Source organism: Platalea leucorodia, assembly GCF_965183815.1.
Source record: "Platalea leucorodia genome assembly, chromosome: 3".
Lineage (NCBI taxonomy): Eukaryota > Metazoa > Chordata > Aves > Pelecaniformes > Threskiornithidae > Platalea > Platalea leucorodia.
The window spans coordinates 39,484,528-39,502,285 of NC_138825.1; the positions used below are offsets into that span (position 1 = coordinate 39,484,528).

General features: G+C 39.4%; 1 protein-coding gene across 1 annotated transcript; it reads right to left on the reverse strand.

Moving 5' to 3' along the window:
* Positions 1-174: 174 nt before the first annotated feature.
* On the reverse strand, positions 175-17,679 carry CEBPZ (CCAAT enhancer binding protein zeta). Its single transcript, XM_082307077.1, has 16 exons — positions 17,519-17,679; positions 15,811-17,333; positions 14,544-14,775; positions 13,806-13,980; positions 13,082-13,170; positions 12,505-12,558; positions 11,685-11,787; positions 10,461-10,529; positions 7,878-7,944; positions 6,394-6,494; positions 4,856-4,916; positions 3,532-3,740; positions 2,415-2,498; positions 1,869-1,930; positions 1,701-1,782; positions 175-892 (listed from the first exon to the last, which is right to left on the reverse strand). Exons 1-16 carry the CDS (start codon positions 17,663-17,665, stop codon positions 753-755), a joined length of 3,198 nt encoding a protein of 1,065 aa, XP_082163203.1. The 5' UTR covers positions 17,666-17,679; the 3' UTR covers positions 175-752.
* Positions 17,680-17,758: the final 79 nt, after the last annotated feature.

Sequence of the window (17,758 nt, forward strand, 5' to 3'; positions counted from 1 at the left end):
CAGCCTCCTGTGAATCTGTAGCTTGTATTTGGTTATTACAATTCTGAGGAAGCTCAGAAAACACTGTGATGATAGGGCCGCACATATGAGTAACCTGAATACAGTCTGTGAAACAATTTAAAAAAAAAAAAAAAGTAAATTCAGATCACATTATTTAATGGTGGCTGTAACTAAGGAGCTCAGACAAATTTAGGTAAAACTAATTAGTTAGAAAAATAGTGCATTTAATTATTTGTCTTAAATACGTTGGGTAAAGTAACTGATTTATCTTTCTTGTCAGATTTCAGATATACAATGCAGAAGAGGTTTCCATCAATTCTGGAAGGTAGGTTTGTAGTTGTTGGCTTCAGAAAGGATGGCTGAAGCTTCTGTTTCATCTTATGTATAAAACCCATTTTGTTATTGCTTAAAACTTACCCCAGGAGACACCGCAGAAGTGTTTATTGTTACGCAGAGGTGTGGCAGGAGTGTCAGACTGTTGGACAGAGTCCTCAGAACTGGAGGACTATACATCCCACAAAACGAGCCACAAAGTGGCTCACCTTCAGACATGCCTAACTTACAGCTGACATGGATTTTCCTGTTTTTCAGTGTATTACAAATCCAATGAGTGGTCAGGAATTCACGGCATAAGGGAGAATGACCAAATGACATGGTTAAGCAACAAGAACTGAAGTAAGAAAGATGTGTGATTAATTAAAAAATTGTTTTAGAATAATAATTGTAAAAACGTCCACATTAAAATGTCCAGTTCATCTTTTTGATTTCTTGCCTTTGTACTTGTTTTTCAGCCCTCTGTGCCTGAACTGTTTCTTCTTTTTGATGATGCTTTTCACATCCCTATTGTGAAGCCACTTGTCACGCTCTATTTCCCACTGGATCTGTTTGACATCTGTAAGGAAAGGTGAGAAATACGGAGACGATGGATACCTCTGACCATGATGTGGAATACAGATGAATCATGTAAAAGTTAAAACTTGGCTACTGTATTTATAAATGTTAATAAAGTGCAAGCTGCCAATTTTTTTGACACCAGAGAAAGTTTTGGTTTGTTCGTTTCGCAAAACATACCCTACCATCTCAGAGTTTAAGACTGCTCTTGCCATTGCTTTGTATTTTACTAATGCTAGACAGGCTTGTTTTAGGAATACACAGTGTTTGAGTGCTGCTGTTAACATTTTTCAGGTGACACCAGCAAGACTTGTAAAAGCTCTACAAAGGACTAATTAGTCAACCAGGATATACACATTTAAGTCATTAGAATTATTTCTGGGAAACTGCTTTTGCTTCAGCGATACTGCAAGGAAATACTCGGGTAGGCAGGTAAAGACAGCCATGCCTCATGCCTTCCCTTCCCCAGAATACAGGACACTCCTTATCAGAGCAACATTCACACGAACGCTTGACAAACAGCATACTGCCCGTCCTTGGTTACAGTGTGAAAGGGCCACGTGATAGCCTCTTCCTCTTTTCTGAAGCCTTATTCACTCCTGTAGTCACAGTTACTATTAGCACTGGGCATCTCTCATAACTGAAGAAAACGAAGTCATGTCTTACTGACATTGAGCTACTGTCCCTACTGTGTGATTTCTGACTGTGTGTATTTCAGTTAAAGAAGGTACATCTTTTTACATACAGAATCTGAAGAGAAAGAAGTAAAACAGCATTACAACTATCTGCCATTTGTAGCGTGTACTTACTTGCATTATCTCTGTTGGCCATGGCGTTCATTCCAATATTGTCAAACTTAGACCCAGCATTTTCATCCAGCAGATAGCCAAACTTTAAAGAGAGAAATTTTAGTATTTTATTACAAAGAAACAGGTAAAATGCTTGAGCACTTTTTGCTAAATGCTGATCAAACTCACCTCTTCTGCAGATGCCAGTATATCGGCATCTTTGAGTTTTCTCTTCTTTCCTCGGTTGGATCCTTCAAACAAGAAATATTATTCTTATGAGACACAATGTCAAGTTCACAGTGACACTAAAACAAAGTGTTACTATGTTTTTTATTTTTTTTATTTAATGAGACCATCTAAAACAGCTGTGTTAGAAACCTTTATTCTCCATCTCCCCTAAAAAAAAGAAAAAAAAAGTTTCCAACCAAAAACTAAATAGCACCAACCTGTGCATCAAGTGTTAGTAACAGATGCACAAACGGCCAGTACAACTCCATCCATCCTTCGAAAGTGCCTCCTTTGATTCGCAGTCCTTCAACAGCAGATTGTCACTCTGAATTAGGCCACACTGGTTGGAGGACAACCTCCTTTTCATTTATGGTTTATTCAAACCTGAACCCAAATCTAAAAGTGTAGATAATCTACTGTACTAAAACCCTCTGATTCCAAAGTTTTCCAAGACTCTGTATTTGTATTAAGCCTTCTCAAATGGAAATCATGGCAGTGTTTCCTTACCTTCAAGCGATCCCACAAAATCCATATCTTTCTTTCTCTTGCCCTTTTTACCGACAGACTTCAATTGCTTCTCATTGTTCGGGTCTGACAGAAAAAAAAAAAAGATACATGAACCCCTCATTCTCACTCCTTGTACATGTATTTAAAGCACAGCAGAGACTAAAATTTCTTTTTAGGCATATTTGTTATGACGGTCCGAGTCTTTACATTAAAAAAGTTTAAAACGCAGTGCACACAACCAAATCTGGGATTTCTTCAACCCAAACAATTAAAAATTGGTCAGTGGTGTGCCATTCTTTATGCTTTTTTTCCATAGCACCAAAAAGGAATGAAATATGAAACTAAGGTACATAAAATACAAAGGCTAAAAGCAGGTGTTAAGTAAACCTTGAATGTCCGCTTGCTAAGTTTGGTAAAATAATAATCTCATGAAAGATTAATGTGTTAACAGCTGTATGAAGAGCTTACCTCCCCTACCCTCAATCATCTCCCTGTGACCCTATTAGTTGAAACACTCCATTAATCTGTGCTTTTCCAGCCACATAAAGCGTATACTGTGTAAACTGTGCTTTTCAGTTGAAAAAAATCATACAACCATGCAGGTGCAATGATCAGTTATTGTTACAGTGGTAATAAAAATTTGGGTGCATAGCCGTATTAGAAGAGTAAGTTGTTACTTATGAGACAGCAATTTAAATATAAGTTACCTCATCTAAAAAAATGAACATTAACTAGGTCTAAAGAAATAAAAAAATTACCAAGTACCACTTTTTTTTTTCTGTTTGAGATCTTTTAATATTTCTGCCTACTGTAGCCAGTTATTTGCGTATTAAGCTACTTTTACTACTGCCAATGTTTTCAGAATGAAAGAAACATGTCGTCTTTGCAAGTTTTTATACCCAGATGCCTAATTCCCACTCCCATCTGGGAGACTGTGCCAGGAAATGTTTCTCTTAAGACTTCATTGTCCAGAGAAGGACGTGTTGTCACTTCTTTACTTAAAAGCCAAACCTCCCACCTAGGTAACTATATCTGAATTTATATACGTAATTACATATTAGATAACCTATTTTTAAAGCTTTTTCTTCTTGGTTTTTGATAATAAATGGTACTTTACCTAGGGTGTTATCGTCATCGGACACATCCATAAATACACCTCCCTCTTCATCCATATCCTCTCCAAAGTCTTCCTCCATACTTCCTAAGGAGACTTCCTCATCATCCAGATCACTGAATTCACCATCATCATCAGAATCCTCCCAGTCAGCACTGGAATCCTCACTTCTTTGGCCTTTCTTACCATCTTTGGTTTTCTTTTTTATATTACTAAAAAAACATGTAACAAAGCTTAGCACTTCATCTGGCAAAATATTGTTTGCATCCAGATAGCATCTATTTACCGGCAAACACTATGTTAGAAAAGTTCAACATCCTTTCAAACTACTGTAAATGTAGGCCGAGACCAAAGAAACACGTATTATGCACTCAGGTATGTTTTCAACATCAGTATATGGAACTGTATTATGAAAGTCAACCACTTTAAGAAGTTCTGGAGAGAATCCTGTTCTGAAATTAACAGAAATGTCAGCTTCAGTATTTTATCTCCTACGTACCTTTGCTCCTTTTCAGAAAATCTTTTCTGTAAAACACACAAACTGCTGGTATCCCTAGCAACTCTACTAAATCAAGAAATAAGACTTCATTTTTTTTTTTTTCTTCAGAAAGGAAACATGGTTCTTCATGTACTAGATGGTTACTTGTTTTTTTGTCTCCTCTCTGCTATTTTTTACTCACACCAGTCTGGATCACAAAAATGTTCAGGTTTCACTAGAAGTTTAAGCTTTATTTCTCCTTTCACCTCAAGAAAAGAAGTTTCCGTGCTGATTTGAAAGCTGTATTGCAGATAGTTTAAGTAAAAAAGAGGCTACTTAATCATTCACACTTGGACTCAATGATCTTAAAGGTCTTTTCCAACCTAAATAATTATATGATTAATGAAACTGCTGACTTCCCAAGAACTGAGCTCTGTGATTCTGGATTCCACAAAGTTTATTTACTGCATTAGGTCCAGTTACAACCCGTCCTTACGGCAGCAGCACCATTATGCCTCATTCTGCTTACTTTTGTACTGGGTAATGCTCAAACAGAAACCTGAGACAATGAAAAACACGTAAGATTTTACCTTGCTCACTGGGTCAGTGCATTGTATAAATGAAATACTACAAGTCTCACGTGTCAAGCCAGCAGACTGTAAGCACCACAGGATCATGATGCTCCATTATGGGACATGCAGAAAAGCAGCATTACCCAGCGTTCACCTGCTATTGCCTTTTTCAAGGTGATATTCTGAGTCTTTTTGAAAAAGGTCTATCTGATTTTGCAGAACAGAACTCCACATAGGTATCAAAACAAGAGATGAAAGAACCAATTTAAAGTCTTACCTAGCAAAATCAAGGTCATCCTGGCCAACATCAATGGCATTATCAGCAGACTCAAACGTATCTAGGGGGAAAAAAATTGTTTATTACTACAAAACAAAGTCAAACAAAGAAATATAAAGTCATTGCAAAACATATTATTTTTCGGTATCATTGTCCTGAACAGTTGATATGATCTGCATCAGTAACAAAGGGTCCTGATACCAAAAGGTTCATACTCCTATAGAAAAATACTCCACAGTTACCTAAACCTAACTGGACTTTTTCTAAAAAATATATTTATCTTTGAAAAATAATGAAAGTTTTCTTTTATCCAGGATGTAATTTCTGGCCAGAACTAGATGATATGGGAAGCAGACAGACACAAATGGACACGCAATTGCCCAGTGATTCAGACTTCGTTGCCAGGTGGGATATCACAAGTCTCAAACACTTGCTCCAAGTCAGATAGAACAAAGACTCAAGATACCCCAAGCAAGTATCCTGCCAGCTAATCTGTATGTTAATTTTCAGATTAGAAGTATTCACTATAATTTTTGACAGAAAAGCAAGCGAACTAGAGGATGAAAGCTCCTATCATCGGATTCACTTAGCAACAAATTGCTATATAAAACAGCAGGTAAAAACAAAATCCAAAAAATTACAACTGTTCTGTTTCAAAGAGTAAATGCTAACATCAGAGGGTCCTTAATTTAAGTTTCTGAACTGATGAAGCAAATTCTCAGAGACAGTCAACTTATTAGAGATAACTAACAATAAGATGACAAACAGAATTAGTAATGGATTCTTGTCATAACTAAGATGATACTAATTGTGTCACTAAGGAAGAATCCTGCTATGGGAGTTCAGAATTGTCTAAAAATATTGTACAAAACAGTTATGGAGAGCTAACTGGATTTCTTTCCAAATACATATATTACTGTATAAGTAAAATATGAAATCATAAAATAATGGACATTTTATGGTACACTAACAAATTTAGATTCTGGTACAAATCATACACTAATTCCAAAGCAAACAAAGTACATGCTACAGGAAGAGCTAAGACTACTTAGTTTGCCAAGGATCTAACTGAACAAATAACCTCATGAAAGACGTTAGAAACGATGAGAGAAACTGTAAGGAAGAATGGAAAAGGCCAAGCAGTAAAGAAAGAATAGAAGCAAATGTTACATGCTGTTCAAAAAAGTTATTTAACTCTCAGACTACGTTAGGAAAAGAACAAACAGGCACGAACCACCACTCATGAGCTTATGTTCAAAATCAGACGATTTCCAACCATTCAAACAAGCTGAACACTACTGGAGTAGTGAGAGCAAGACCTCTTTTACAAGATGGCCATCCAGTTGGCTTACGTGACGGATAGCATGAACTGCTGGCCGTAGTAGCATAGAATGGGAATTGGAAAGCCAGTTTTCCTCCACTTCCATATTCCTGTATCTGGCTCTTTTATACAATACAAACTATAAAAAGGATGAATTAATAATTTGCAAAAGCAGGAAATATTGGCATAGTTACTGCAAGGAAAAACACCACCTTACCCAATGCTCTTTCAAATTCATCATCATCTACATCTTCCACACTTTCTTCATCATCCTGACGCTTTTGTTTCTCTCTCCTCTTATCGAACTTTGAATAAAATCTGAAATAATATATTGCTCTCAGACACAAAAGTACAGTTGATGATCTTTATGACAAGTTTTAAAAAAAACAAAAAACAAAAAAAAACCAAACCAACAACCTGCAGATTGTTTCACGTCTATGTTGCGAGTTGAAAATTTTAAGTAATGGTTTCAAACACAGATTTATATTTTCTTTGTTTTCCAAAGAGTAAGCCACTACTGTAAGATTTAAAACAAATACATTTCACAGCCAAAGGTGCCAGAAATTATTCTGAATACAGTGAATTTATAAAAGGGCACAAGAAAGATGTGAAAGTCTGCCTTATACTGATAAGGAAGAAAGAATCAAGTTCAACTTGCATCTAATTGGGGAGGGGAATATATAAAAGAGGTTTACCCATTAAGTTCCGTTAAATTTTCCCCCGTAGCCCTCTTCTTTTGTGTGCTTAGTTTTACCTTCTGTCAGCCATTATAAACCACTTTCTCTCCTTCATTTCATATTAAAGAACCACCAAACACAGAAGGTAATTTTGATCATACACAAGAGCAAAAGAGTACAGCACTTCATATGGAAGACTTCAGATGTGTAATCTCAGCTTCAGTCATCTTCAATGTAACAATATTGTTAACTTTTCAGACAGGGGCATGTTTTTAAGCTGCTTTCCTCAAAAATCTCAAAATTAATACCACTATTTTATTTATTTATTAATATTATATTCCTCAGTATTATAATAGCAGTTAATTAAAATTAGTAAGTTCCATTAACGTGATACTTCAAAAATTTTTAAAAGCCCCTACAGCAATGAATATACTAAACAAAAAAAAGAAAACCAAAGTGAATTAAACAAAATAAATGAAGTTAATTCAAGCACTGATTTCCTAAGGAGACACTCACAGGTAACCAGTGTTCTAATAATAACAAATCTTTGCCAAATGTGTCTCTTCAATTTTAGTGTTACAGCTGCATTTTTATATCATAATCTGAAAGCCAACTAAACAGAAAGAACTATGAATAATAAAAAAATAAATACACAGAAATCTAGCTCCTCTAACTTTTTTTGCATTGTTCCATTCTAATAAGCTTTGATGCTAATAACATAAACAAGGTATATTCCGGGTTTTTTTCAATATACTTCTAATGCGTAAGAATTACAACCCACAAGACATTCATCATTACCCATTGTTTAAGGCTTCTTTATTACAATGTCAAGTTACTCAATTTCAGACTACAAGCACTGATTGCCTTTGTTCATAAGGAAAGTACTATCATCAGAAGTCACTCAAATTAATCACATTTTGCAAACACTTGGAATACCAGAGAATACTTATGAAACGTAATGGGGTTTGATGGCATCGCATTAAAAAACAGCACTTAAAATGAATGTTCACAAGTATTTCATTACCTGTGAAAAAACACTTCATCCGCTGGGATTTTGCTTTCATCTTTGGCACGGAATTCCTTACTGTTGACTGCAAAAACAAAAAAAGAACTGATTTTACCTGAAATTGAAATGATTGTTTTTCTTTTAAAAGGTTAAACTGCATGCACAGAAAGAAGTACGCCGATACCCAGAGCCATCCATTAAATAAAGTGGAGCTCATCTCAAAACCTCTTCAAACTAACAGTTCTCAGTGTATATACTCATGCTTAGATGTGAACAGACCCTATGGCAAAACTCAAGAGGCACAGTCCCAACCAGATTCTAATTTATTTATTAGCAAGGGAGGTTTTTCAATCACCTGCAGCAGGAATGCATTTTAAAAAAAAATAAAAAAAAAAAAAAAGTAGGAAATAAGATAAACTCGCTGTCACGCACTAAAATACTGGAACTGCTTCTGCCCAGCGCTCCTGGCCGTAGAAATGCTCGTCAGCAGCTGCAAGGTAGGACCATACACCAGCTGAGCATGTTGAAGAAGGGATCGAGCCTCACCCTGCCTCCATTCCTGAGGAACTGAGGCAAAATACGACACTGCAACAGCAGTTCAACAGGGAATTGATCAGGTCCCCTGTGGAGAAGCTTTTTACCCTCACACATTCCCCTTCCCTCCTCCACCTCAGAAGTAAATCAAAGGAGAAAGAGCTACTGATTATCTCAGTGGGCACAGTTTATAATATTTTCTAAGTGACAAGGGTCAAAGTTTCTGAAACCAGATCAGCACGCTCACAGAAGGACTCTTCAAATGAACAGCAGAAGGTATCAGAGAATTCGCAATCGCAGTTCTCTAAGCCTCAGCAGAGACCGGCTACATGAAGCAAGTGCAGATTTTTGTACCCATATTAATATATCCGTATTTTTGTATCAGATGTTTCATTCATAGAACACTTAAATTCCTCAAATCCAGTTCTAAATGCTCAGTCTGCTCCTTCAACTCAGAATAAACTAAAGAACGTGATAAACAAACTGTACCTTCAAATGCATTCTAGGTGAAAATTCCTACTTTAAGCTTTAATACCCATAAAACCATGCATCTGTAAAGGTACATCAGCTAATCCATATAACTAAAACCTCTGTGCAACACAACAGACCGAAAGTTAGAGGAAAGCACATCCCTGGGAACGTTACAGAGATTCTACCACAGAAGACGGTACCTCTTCTGTCCTCAAGCAGCATGTTTTACTGATGGTTTACCCTGATTTTTTAACTGCTGGCTCTTACCACCGAATACTGGCCTTAATCATCGGAAACAGTGGGACTAGACAAAAGGCAGCCTCTTTCTGGAGGCAGGAAGACTCCCGTGAGCAAAATAACAGTGCCAAAGATACCTTACACTAATCCTAAACACAGCTGCAGCTGTGGCGTTGTATGGAACAATCCATATCATTTAATGAAAGAGCTTAATGTGATTTAAATCATTACATAAATCCACTTGCTGAGATTTTTAATTCATTTTTCAATCATAATAAGCAGAATGAAAGTGGTTATATGATAACTTGGAAACAAATAAAAACATTAACTACACAATACTACTATATTAACTAATGCTAGACCAGCTTATGTTTTAAAGATTTTTATGTAATTTTAGGTGTTTTTAAGAACTTTAAAAACCATTACTCGCAAAACTAGGATGCCAGACATAAGAATGGCATGTTTCTGAGATGAAAATTTAGCTAGTATTTTATAAATTCATGTCCCTCTGAGGTTAGCACCCTAACAGATTGCTCTTCTAACTGGAAATATCATTAACTGGAATAAATTCTAAGGCTTTTTTTTAGCCTTTTTCCCCCCTCCCAAGGGGTCGCATCGCCAGCTACACGCAAATTTGTGACAATGTTCCAAACTTTTTTATACAAGACTGCAAATCTACTCTTTACCCAGGGGGTGTATTTCCTTTTAGGGGGATGCAAGAAAAAGACAACTTGGCGTAAGAGAAGGTATAGGAAGCATATGCAGATCATAGCAAAAATAGCACAGAAAACAAGGCATGCAGTTTTCAGTAGCTCTGTCCTTTGCTGTTATACATTTCTTAATGCGATGGCTAGACAGAAGGTATAATCTTCATCATAGAATAGAATCACAGAATCATTAAGGTTGGAAAGGACCTCTGAAATCATCAAGTCCAACCTCTTACCATGCATTGCCTAAGAAAAAGGAATTACTACAATAGATAGTAACTGACAATTAGGGGGGAAAAACAGAGAGAAAAGAAAGGTCTTAAAAAAATTTGGTGTGTAGCCAAGTGCTACAGTAGAAGACAAAGTGTTTTCCTACTCAAGAGGCTAGCAGTTGAGGTAACTGACCTTCTCTACGTCATTTATTCTTAAAATGATTTAATGTATCCAAAGTTTCAGCTGTGGAGATTCCATACATCCTTACAAGATTAGACCTGATCCTGAACATCAGGCACCACCACTGCACTCCTGATGGACAGGACTTTCTTTTATTGCTAACAGAAATAGCGTAGACAGCGCAGATCACACATGTCTACAACAATCAGCCAAGAATTCTTTAGCCATCATAATCTTAACTGAAAAGGGGCTGGCTTACCTGCAAGATTCTGCATATCTTTCATAAACTGCTTCTTCTTGGGCTGCATTACCACACTGCTGGTGTTTTCTGTAGAAGAACATAAATCAGAAACAAAATACTTTATTACTATTGATACAAAACTGTGAGGAGTGGCTGATACACCAGAGGGTTTTGCTGCCATCCATAAGGACCTGAAGAGGCTGGAGAAATGGGCTGCCGGGAACGTCATGCAGTTCAACAAGGGGAGGTGCAAAGCCCTGCAGCTGGGGAAGAACAACCCCGTGCACCAGTATACGTCGGGGGCTGCCCAGCTGGAAAGCAGCTTGGCAGCAGAAAAGGCACAGGGCGTCCTGGTGGACACCAAGCTGACCGTGAGGCAACAATGTGCCCCTGCAGCAAAGGCAGCTGCCGGTATCCTGGGCTGCATTAGGGGGAGTGTTGCCAGCAGGTGGAGGGAGGTGACCCTTCCGCTCTAGTCAGCACTTCTGAGACCACACCTGGAGTGCTGTGTCCAGGTCTGGGCTCCCCACTACAAGGCAGATGTGGGCATACTGGAGAGAGTCCAGCGAAGGGCCACTAAGATGATGAAGGGACTGGAGCATCTCTCCTATGAGGAAAGGTTGAGAGAGCTATGATTGTTCAGCTTGGAGAAGAGGAGGCTCAGGGGGATCTCATCAATGTATATAAACACCTGAAGGAAAGGTGTAAAGAAGACAGAGCCAGGCGCTTTTCAATGGTGCAAGAGGTGATGGGCACAACCTGAAACACAGGAGGCTCCATCTGAACATCAGGAAACACTTTTTCACTGTGAGGGCAACTGCACGCTGGCACAGGTTGCCCAGAGAGGCAGTGGAGTCTCCATTCTTGGAGACATTCAAAAGCCATCTGGGCAGCCTGGGCAGCCTGCTCTAGGTGGCCCTGTTTGACCAGATGACCTCCAAAGGTCTCTTCCAACCTCAACCATTCTGTAGTCTTTACATTCCCCTATCACTTTGCTTATTCCTGCTAGGTTAGCAATTTCTGCACTGTGGATGTGAGAGGCAGCAGAATGTGATTGTCAGCTGGTTCTGAGTCGCCAAAATCCCTCTTGCAGCCCTGAAGACTGATCCCGCTCCTCTGTTGCACCACACCCCCCCGAATACTTGACAAGCACAAAGGGTTACTTGGCAATCTAAGAGAAAAAGAGTTTGGTCACCATCAATAATCAAGATCATATGCTAATATGTACAGAGAAGTTCATACCTTTGCCTTTATGGAGTTTGGGATTTCTGTACACAAAGCGATCCAAAAATCTCATTAATGTGAAATCCTGCAAAGGGTCCCCAGAGTACTGAATGTGATTTCCCTGAAAGAAGAAAAAAGCCAAAAATCATTAAGGTCCTCATTTTAGAAAGACAGCAACTAAACACAGAGGACTCACACAGTCCAAGAACAACATTAAACCCCACTTTGAAAAGACAAAGACTTGGGGATACTTTATCACATAAGCCTGACTAGTTAAGACACTCCTCTACAGGTTCTTATTTTTTGGAATGTCAATGTTTTCTCAACTAAAAAAAACACTTCCTTCACTTTGTTTCAGTGATGAACTGCCTTGCAATGTACTGTGCTAATACCACTTAATACTTGGCACTATTTGGATACCATATATTCAAATAAAAATAAATATTTTAAATATACATTTGTGTAGGTTTGAGTATTTTTGGCATGATACCACAACAGTATTAAAAAAGGATTTGTTCCAACAGCAGGGTTCCCCACATAAAAAAACCCACATTAAATAAAAAGATAGACCAAAACTCTAAAAAAGCTTTAAGAATCATGTAACACCAACATTTCTAACAAGTTAATTACTTCTGTGAGCAGTCTCCTTTATATGAAACGCTTTAATTCCATGAAAAGCTAATTTTAATTCCGTACATTTGAGTGTATGTTACAGCGCTGCAGAGCTGCTAGTTACCTGCAGAGTGCAAGGAGGCTTTATAATGTATTTTTTCAAATAGGAAAAGACAGCTAACAAAGAAGTCAAACTTCAAAGCTACAGACTAGTAAAAGCACTTACTTCTAGAATTGTTTTTGCGAATAGGGCCACAGACGGATGAAAATGTTCAGAAAGCTGAAAAACATGAATCACTTACTTATTTCTACTTTAAAAATAAATGCAATCATTACTCGTGTTGATGTATCAGGCTCCTGACAACACCACTATATCATAAGACCACTCTGTAACTCACCAAATAACACGCAGATGCATGTAGTAGGGGAAGGCTGATGTGCTCTGCCCTTGAACAGCTGAAGAACTTCAAGTTCTAATCTTCTGTTTGTGTTAACTAAATACATTCTCATTTACAATTTTGTTTAATTCAACACTAAAAAGCTTTAGTGATACAAAGCTAAGATCCAAAAGTTAAAAAATATTATTATTGTCCAAATCTCCACTTAAAAATTCCTATTCCCTACTCCGGAATATCAGCATTGTTTGTAACATATACAAGTTTAAAGCTGAACAATGTGACAGCTTTAACCTTTCTGTTACGTTACCCAGGTAGCTACTCCAAGAACAAAAAAGTTCATTTTCTTCTCTCAATACAAGGGCCACACTAAGAAACACAGTACTTGGCAACATAAGAATGCCTTACCTTCTTCAGTTCCCACAGGCTTGTACTTTCAGCACCACAGTATAAAGGACTTCTGTGCATAGGATCATACAAAGCTCCGCTCTTCCTGCCTGAGGGGTGGAGGAGATGAAAACAACTTAAATTTCCTCGGGCAACTTTATGAGTGTATTATTTTCATTTCACCATGACAGTAATGCTGCCTATCATTCTTTGCTGGACAGGCCACAGATTCATGCAGTAGCAAGGGTTATACGCAGCCGCCCTACCCAGTGTATGATCAGGTGCACAGGTGAGTTCCTATGTGCTTCCAAGGAAGCTCCTGAAAACCCCTGCTCTGTTCCAAAAGGTCCTCAGGAAAGCGTGAGACTAGAAGCAGGCTCAAAGCCAGACGAATTGTTCTAGCAAGCTTCACAAGCGAATGAGCAGTTACACATCCTAACCTTGGCTGCATTGCTCTGAAGGTGTTTGAACACAGAAGCAAAAAATCCCAAGCCTGTTTATTGCTTAGGCACAAATGCAATAAACTGCACAAAGTGAAATACACTAGAAGATTCATACAGTCTCTTCATCACTGCTGAGCTAACAGATTAAAAAAAATTATTCTGATTGATTGCTTTGAATCAAACTTCAATTTGAAAAACTAAAATAATGTTTTAATCACTTAATTTTACAACAACTCTTGATGAACACGACACTGTTAGGGAATGTTAGAAGCTAAATAAATTATATTTTCTTGCTAATTTACCTCCCATATTCAGATGATGCACCCACGAGGCTGTTGAATTTGAATCGTTTGTTTTAGCAGAATTTTCCGTTGTGCTCCTCTCTTCACCTTCTACTTCTTTGTCTGCATCCACAAATTTTTCCTCATCCTCTTCAGCCTCTTCCTGATCCTTAAAGCACTCTTCATCATCCGACTCCTAAACAACAAAAAATGTTAGCAAACAACTTTTCCTTTCCAGTTTTATTCTCATGTATTAGAAAAATGCACATATAGTTCTTAAGATGCTACTTACAAAAATATAAACAAATGATGGCCCATGTTTAAACAATACAGATTTTTGGCCTTGATACAGGACTTAAAATTGAACTTTACATCTTACATCACACAACTGTAATGGTCCCTCCTCTGAAGAAGAAAGAAAGAAAAAATCCAGTCCTGCCTAGCTATGCTTCAGAGACTGCAGACAGAAGAAACAAACAGGCCATGTTTTGACAAAGCTTTTGGGTGAAGAACGGTCACATGCTTACTTATACAGCATTTAGCAAAATTATCCTCTCTCCATGAATGAAGTCCATAGGATCTGCTAGATGCTTAAAACACCTTCATCTATGCAGATTTTAATGTAGTTATAATTGTTCAAGTGCTTTCTCCCATAACGTACTAGCAAACCCTCAGCTTACTAATAAACAGGTTAGGGAAAGGTGCTTACGAAAATAGTTCTTATTGAAAAAACAATGAGGTAAAGAAATCATCTTATACCACATGATCCTGTAACTGGACCCTTAACTCCGGTTTTACTTTCAGAAGTTCAGACAGAAGGTACAGGGTTCCACAGATGAAGGGTGGCAGTTGTCCACAAGTGACTTGAAGTAACCTCTTTACAAAGGCCTTCACGCGCCGTAACACTACATCTGCCTTCAGAGATTTATAGACAAGATTAAGAAACATGGATGGCTTTGAGCAGGTTGCTAAAGCAGGGTCTAGAAGCTTCCTGTAGAAAACACAGGAGAAAATATTGCTGATTATCATAACGCACATAGGAGAATAATTGCTATTAACAACAATCATCTACATTTTTCACAGTGCCGTCTAAAATACCAGTGACAGCTTGTTCCCCCATACTGAAAACCATTACGATCAACCCTGAACTGTCAACAGCTGTGTAGTATTTCTAGATATATAGAAGAGACTGAAGATTAAAGAAAAACCTGTATCAGTAAACAAAAAAACCTGTAAGTAAATATAAAGAAACTGAGTTCAACTGAAAACAGTTTCGAAATTTGAGATATTCAAAGTGAAAAACTAATCCGACGTATTCAGATGTTCAAAAAAATAGAAAGAAAATGGTTAGCAATCGGCCTGCTTCACCATCAGACCAGACATATGTGTTGGCAAGTTCATTTTCTACTCCACTTTTTTTCGAGGCTGCCAGGTACAGGAAGGCACCGAAATACATTGCACATTCTGGGGGAACCTGAGTTCTCTCTTTAAAAAATCAGCAACTTCCCTTTGGTCTACTAAACAGAAGCCTGTAAGGATCCTACAAAGAGTCTAAACAACCAGCTGGGACAAAAAAGAGATACTTTTGTAATACAAGGCTTTCCAACTACACAAATTAAATCATCTAAAGAATTTGTTAACATAATATTCTCCCACACCCCCACAAAAAAAGCAAATGAGATTTTAGGCTATTACGTGACTAAACCACAGTACCTGTAAAAGTGATTTCAGAAGAAGTAGTTATCTATTAGTTGCAAATAATATCTGGAATTAAAACACGCCACCAGAAAGCAGTGCAAAGGATGAAATGCATATGTTGTGCTCTCAGGACCTATCGCTACCATTTGTTTTATCCCCACATAAAGTCAAAGAAATCACATGCTTTTTCTTCTAGCTCATATAAAATATCAGAAATTTTTAACCAATGAGACGCAAAACTTGCAAGATCCTAAAAGCAAAATGTTTCTACAACTTTAAATTAATGGTGACTACCTCATAAAGTGAAATTTGCAAACCTGACACTTACTTGTATAGTGCTGCATAGTACCTATCCGATACAGTCTGCTGAGAGTCCATCACTTGAAACAGTAACATCAGCGCCTGGACACTGGTACCGAAGTTCACAAGATGCAGAACTTTAAACAAGGTCTCCATTTGTTCTTTCACTTTCTCATCACCAGTGTCAGCATAAGGGTAAGCTCTGTTTACCCCGCAAAGAAGAGCACTGAGCATTTTGGATTCAACGTCTTTTTTCTTAATGCAGTTCCGAAAAAAGCTAAAGTACAAAGTTATCAGTTTGTTAGCCAACGCACTTTCTTCGTGACTGAGGACTATCTGATTTAGAAAGCAAATGGCGTAATACTGAGTTTTCACATTAATGTTTGACCGGTACAAAAGCCTCTCCACCTCACTGCACACTACTCCCTTCATATTTGGATGCTTGTGAAGTAACGTCTCTAAAAGATAAGAGGCTTTGGTGGCGATTTTGTTTTGAGGGTCTCCCAGTTTATTTACCAGCTGAACAAGCAGAACTTTCTCCTGCTCAGGCTTGTTACAGAGAAGCTCGTGAGCAACGGCCAGCGCTCGGGATTTTGTTGCCGTCAGAGAATCATGACTCAGTGTTTCTAACGTTTGCACAAACTCTGCCACCTGCAGTTTCAGGTGATGCTCAAAGTACCACAGTATCAACCGTCTGTCTCTTGAATCCCTGTTGCCACTCGACATCTTCTCTATGTTGTTAAATGGTCGCTGCGAGAAAGACCACAATTTTCGATTGTCTGGTAAGAGATCTGAAATGAGAAGCTCCTTGAATGTATCCAAAGCCATAAGGCTCTGATGCCTGCTGCCCTTCTTCTTTATGAGGTTTACCAAGTTCTCAACAAACTGGAGACTGTGGACAGCGCTGTCCTGAATGAGAAGGGTCATCGCTGCCATCCTGTCGGCCAAGGTACCCGACGACACAACAGTTTTCATCCACGCCGAAGAGGCCCCCTTCTGATAATCTGTCTTGTTCTTATACAGATCTGTCTCATGATGGTACAGCTTTTGTGCCAAGGCCTTGTACTTGGACAGAAGTGTCTGATTCTGTGGCTCTGAAGAGAACTCGTTGGTGTATTCTAGCTCATACCATTTGCCCCCTGGTTTGATCAGTATCACTTGCCTCGCATGAAATTCAAAGTCTTCTTCCAGCTTCTCTTTCTTTGCTGAAACGTGCTGGTCCTGATCGGCACCAGCTTGCTTTTTCTTGCTGTCTTTCACACTGCTTGCCTTTTCCTTGCCTTTTTTTTCTTTTTTCCCTTCTAACGAAGGAGAGTTAGTTTCTTTCTTGCCCTTCTCTTTCTTTGGGGGCTTCTCTTTCTCCTTGCTGCCGCTGCCATCATCCTCCTCCTCCTCCTCCACCACCAGGCAACTTTTGGCGTACTTGCTGAGCCCCAGGGAGCTGACGAACGCCTCCAGTTCCCCTTCCTTCAGGTCGTCGATCGCGTTCTTCTTCCCGCCGTCCACCATCTCCTCCGCCTCGTCCACGGCGCACAGCATCAGGTAGTCTTGCTGCGGGCGGCACCGCGAGGCCGTTACAGGCGGATCCGGCGCCGGGCCGCGCGCTCCCAACGGCACCAACGGCTCCCCCCGCCGCCCCCCACACCCCGCGCCCCACAAGGACCCGACCAGGGCGGGGGGGGGGGGGGGGGGGGCCGGCCGCCACGTGCTCCCGCTCCCTGCCGCCCCCCCTTTACCTTGGTGCCACCGAGGCGCAGCACCTCGTCCAGCGTGAAGCCTCCGGCATCTCCATCTTCTCCTTCTTCATCGTCCTCCTCCTCCTCGCCGCTGTCACCGCCCGCCCGCTTCGGGTCCCTCACGCCGAAGTCCCACAACGCCGCCATTGCCGCCCGCCGGAAGCTCCTGCGCGCATGCGCGATGCGCGCTTCCGGCCCCGCGGGACGGCGGGAGCGCAGGTCCTGCAAGGGCGGCGGGAG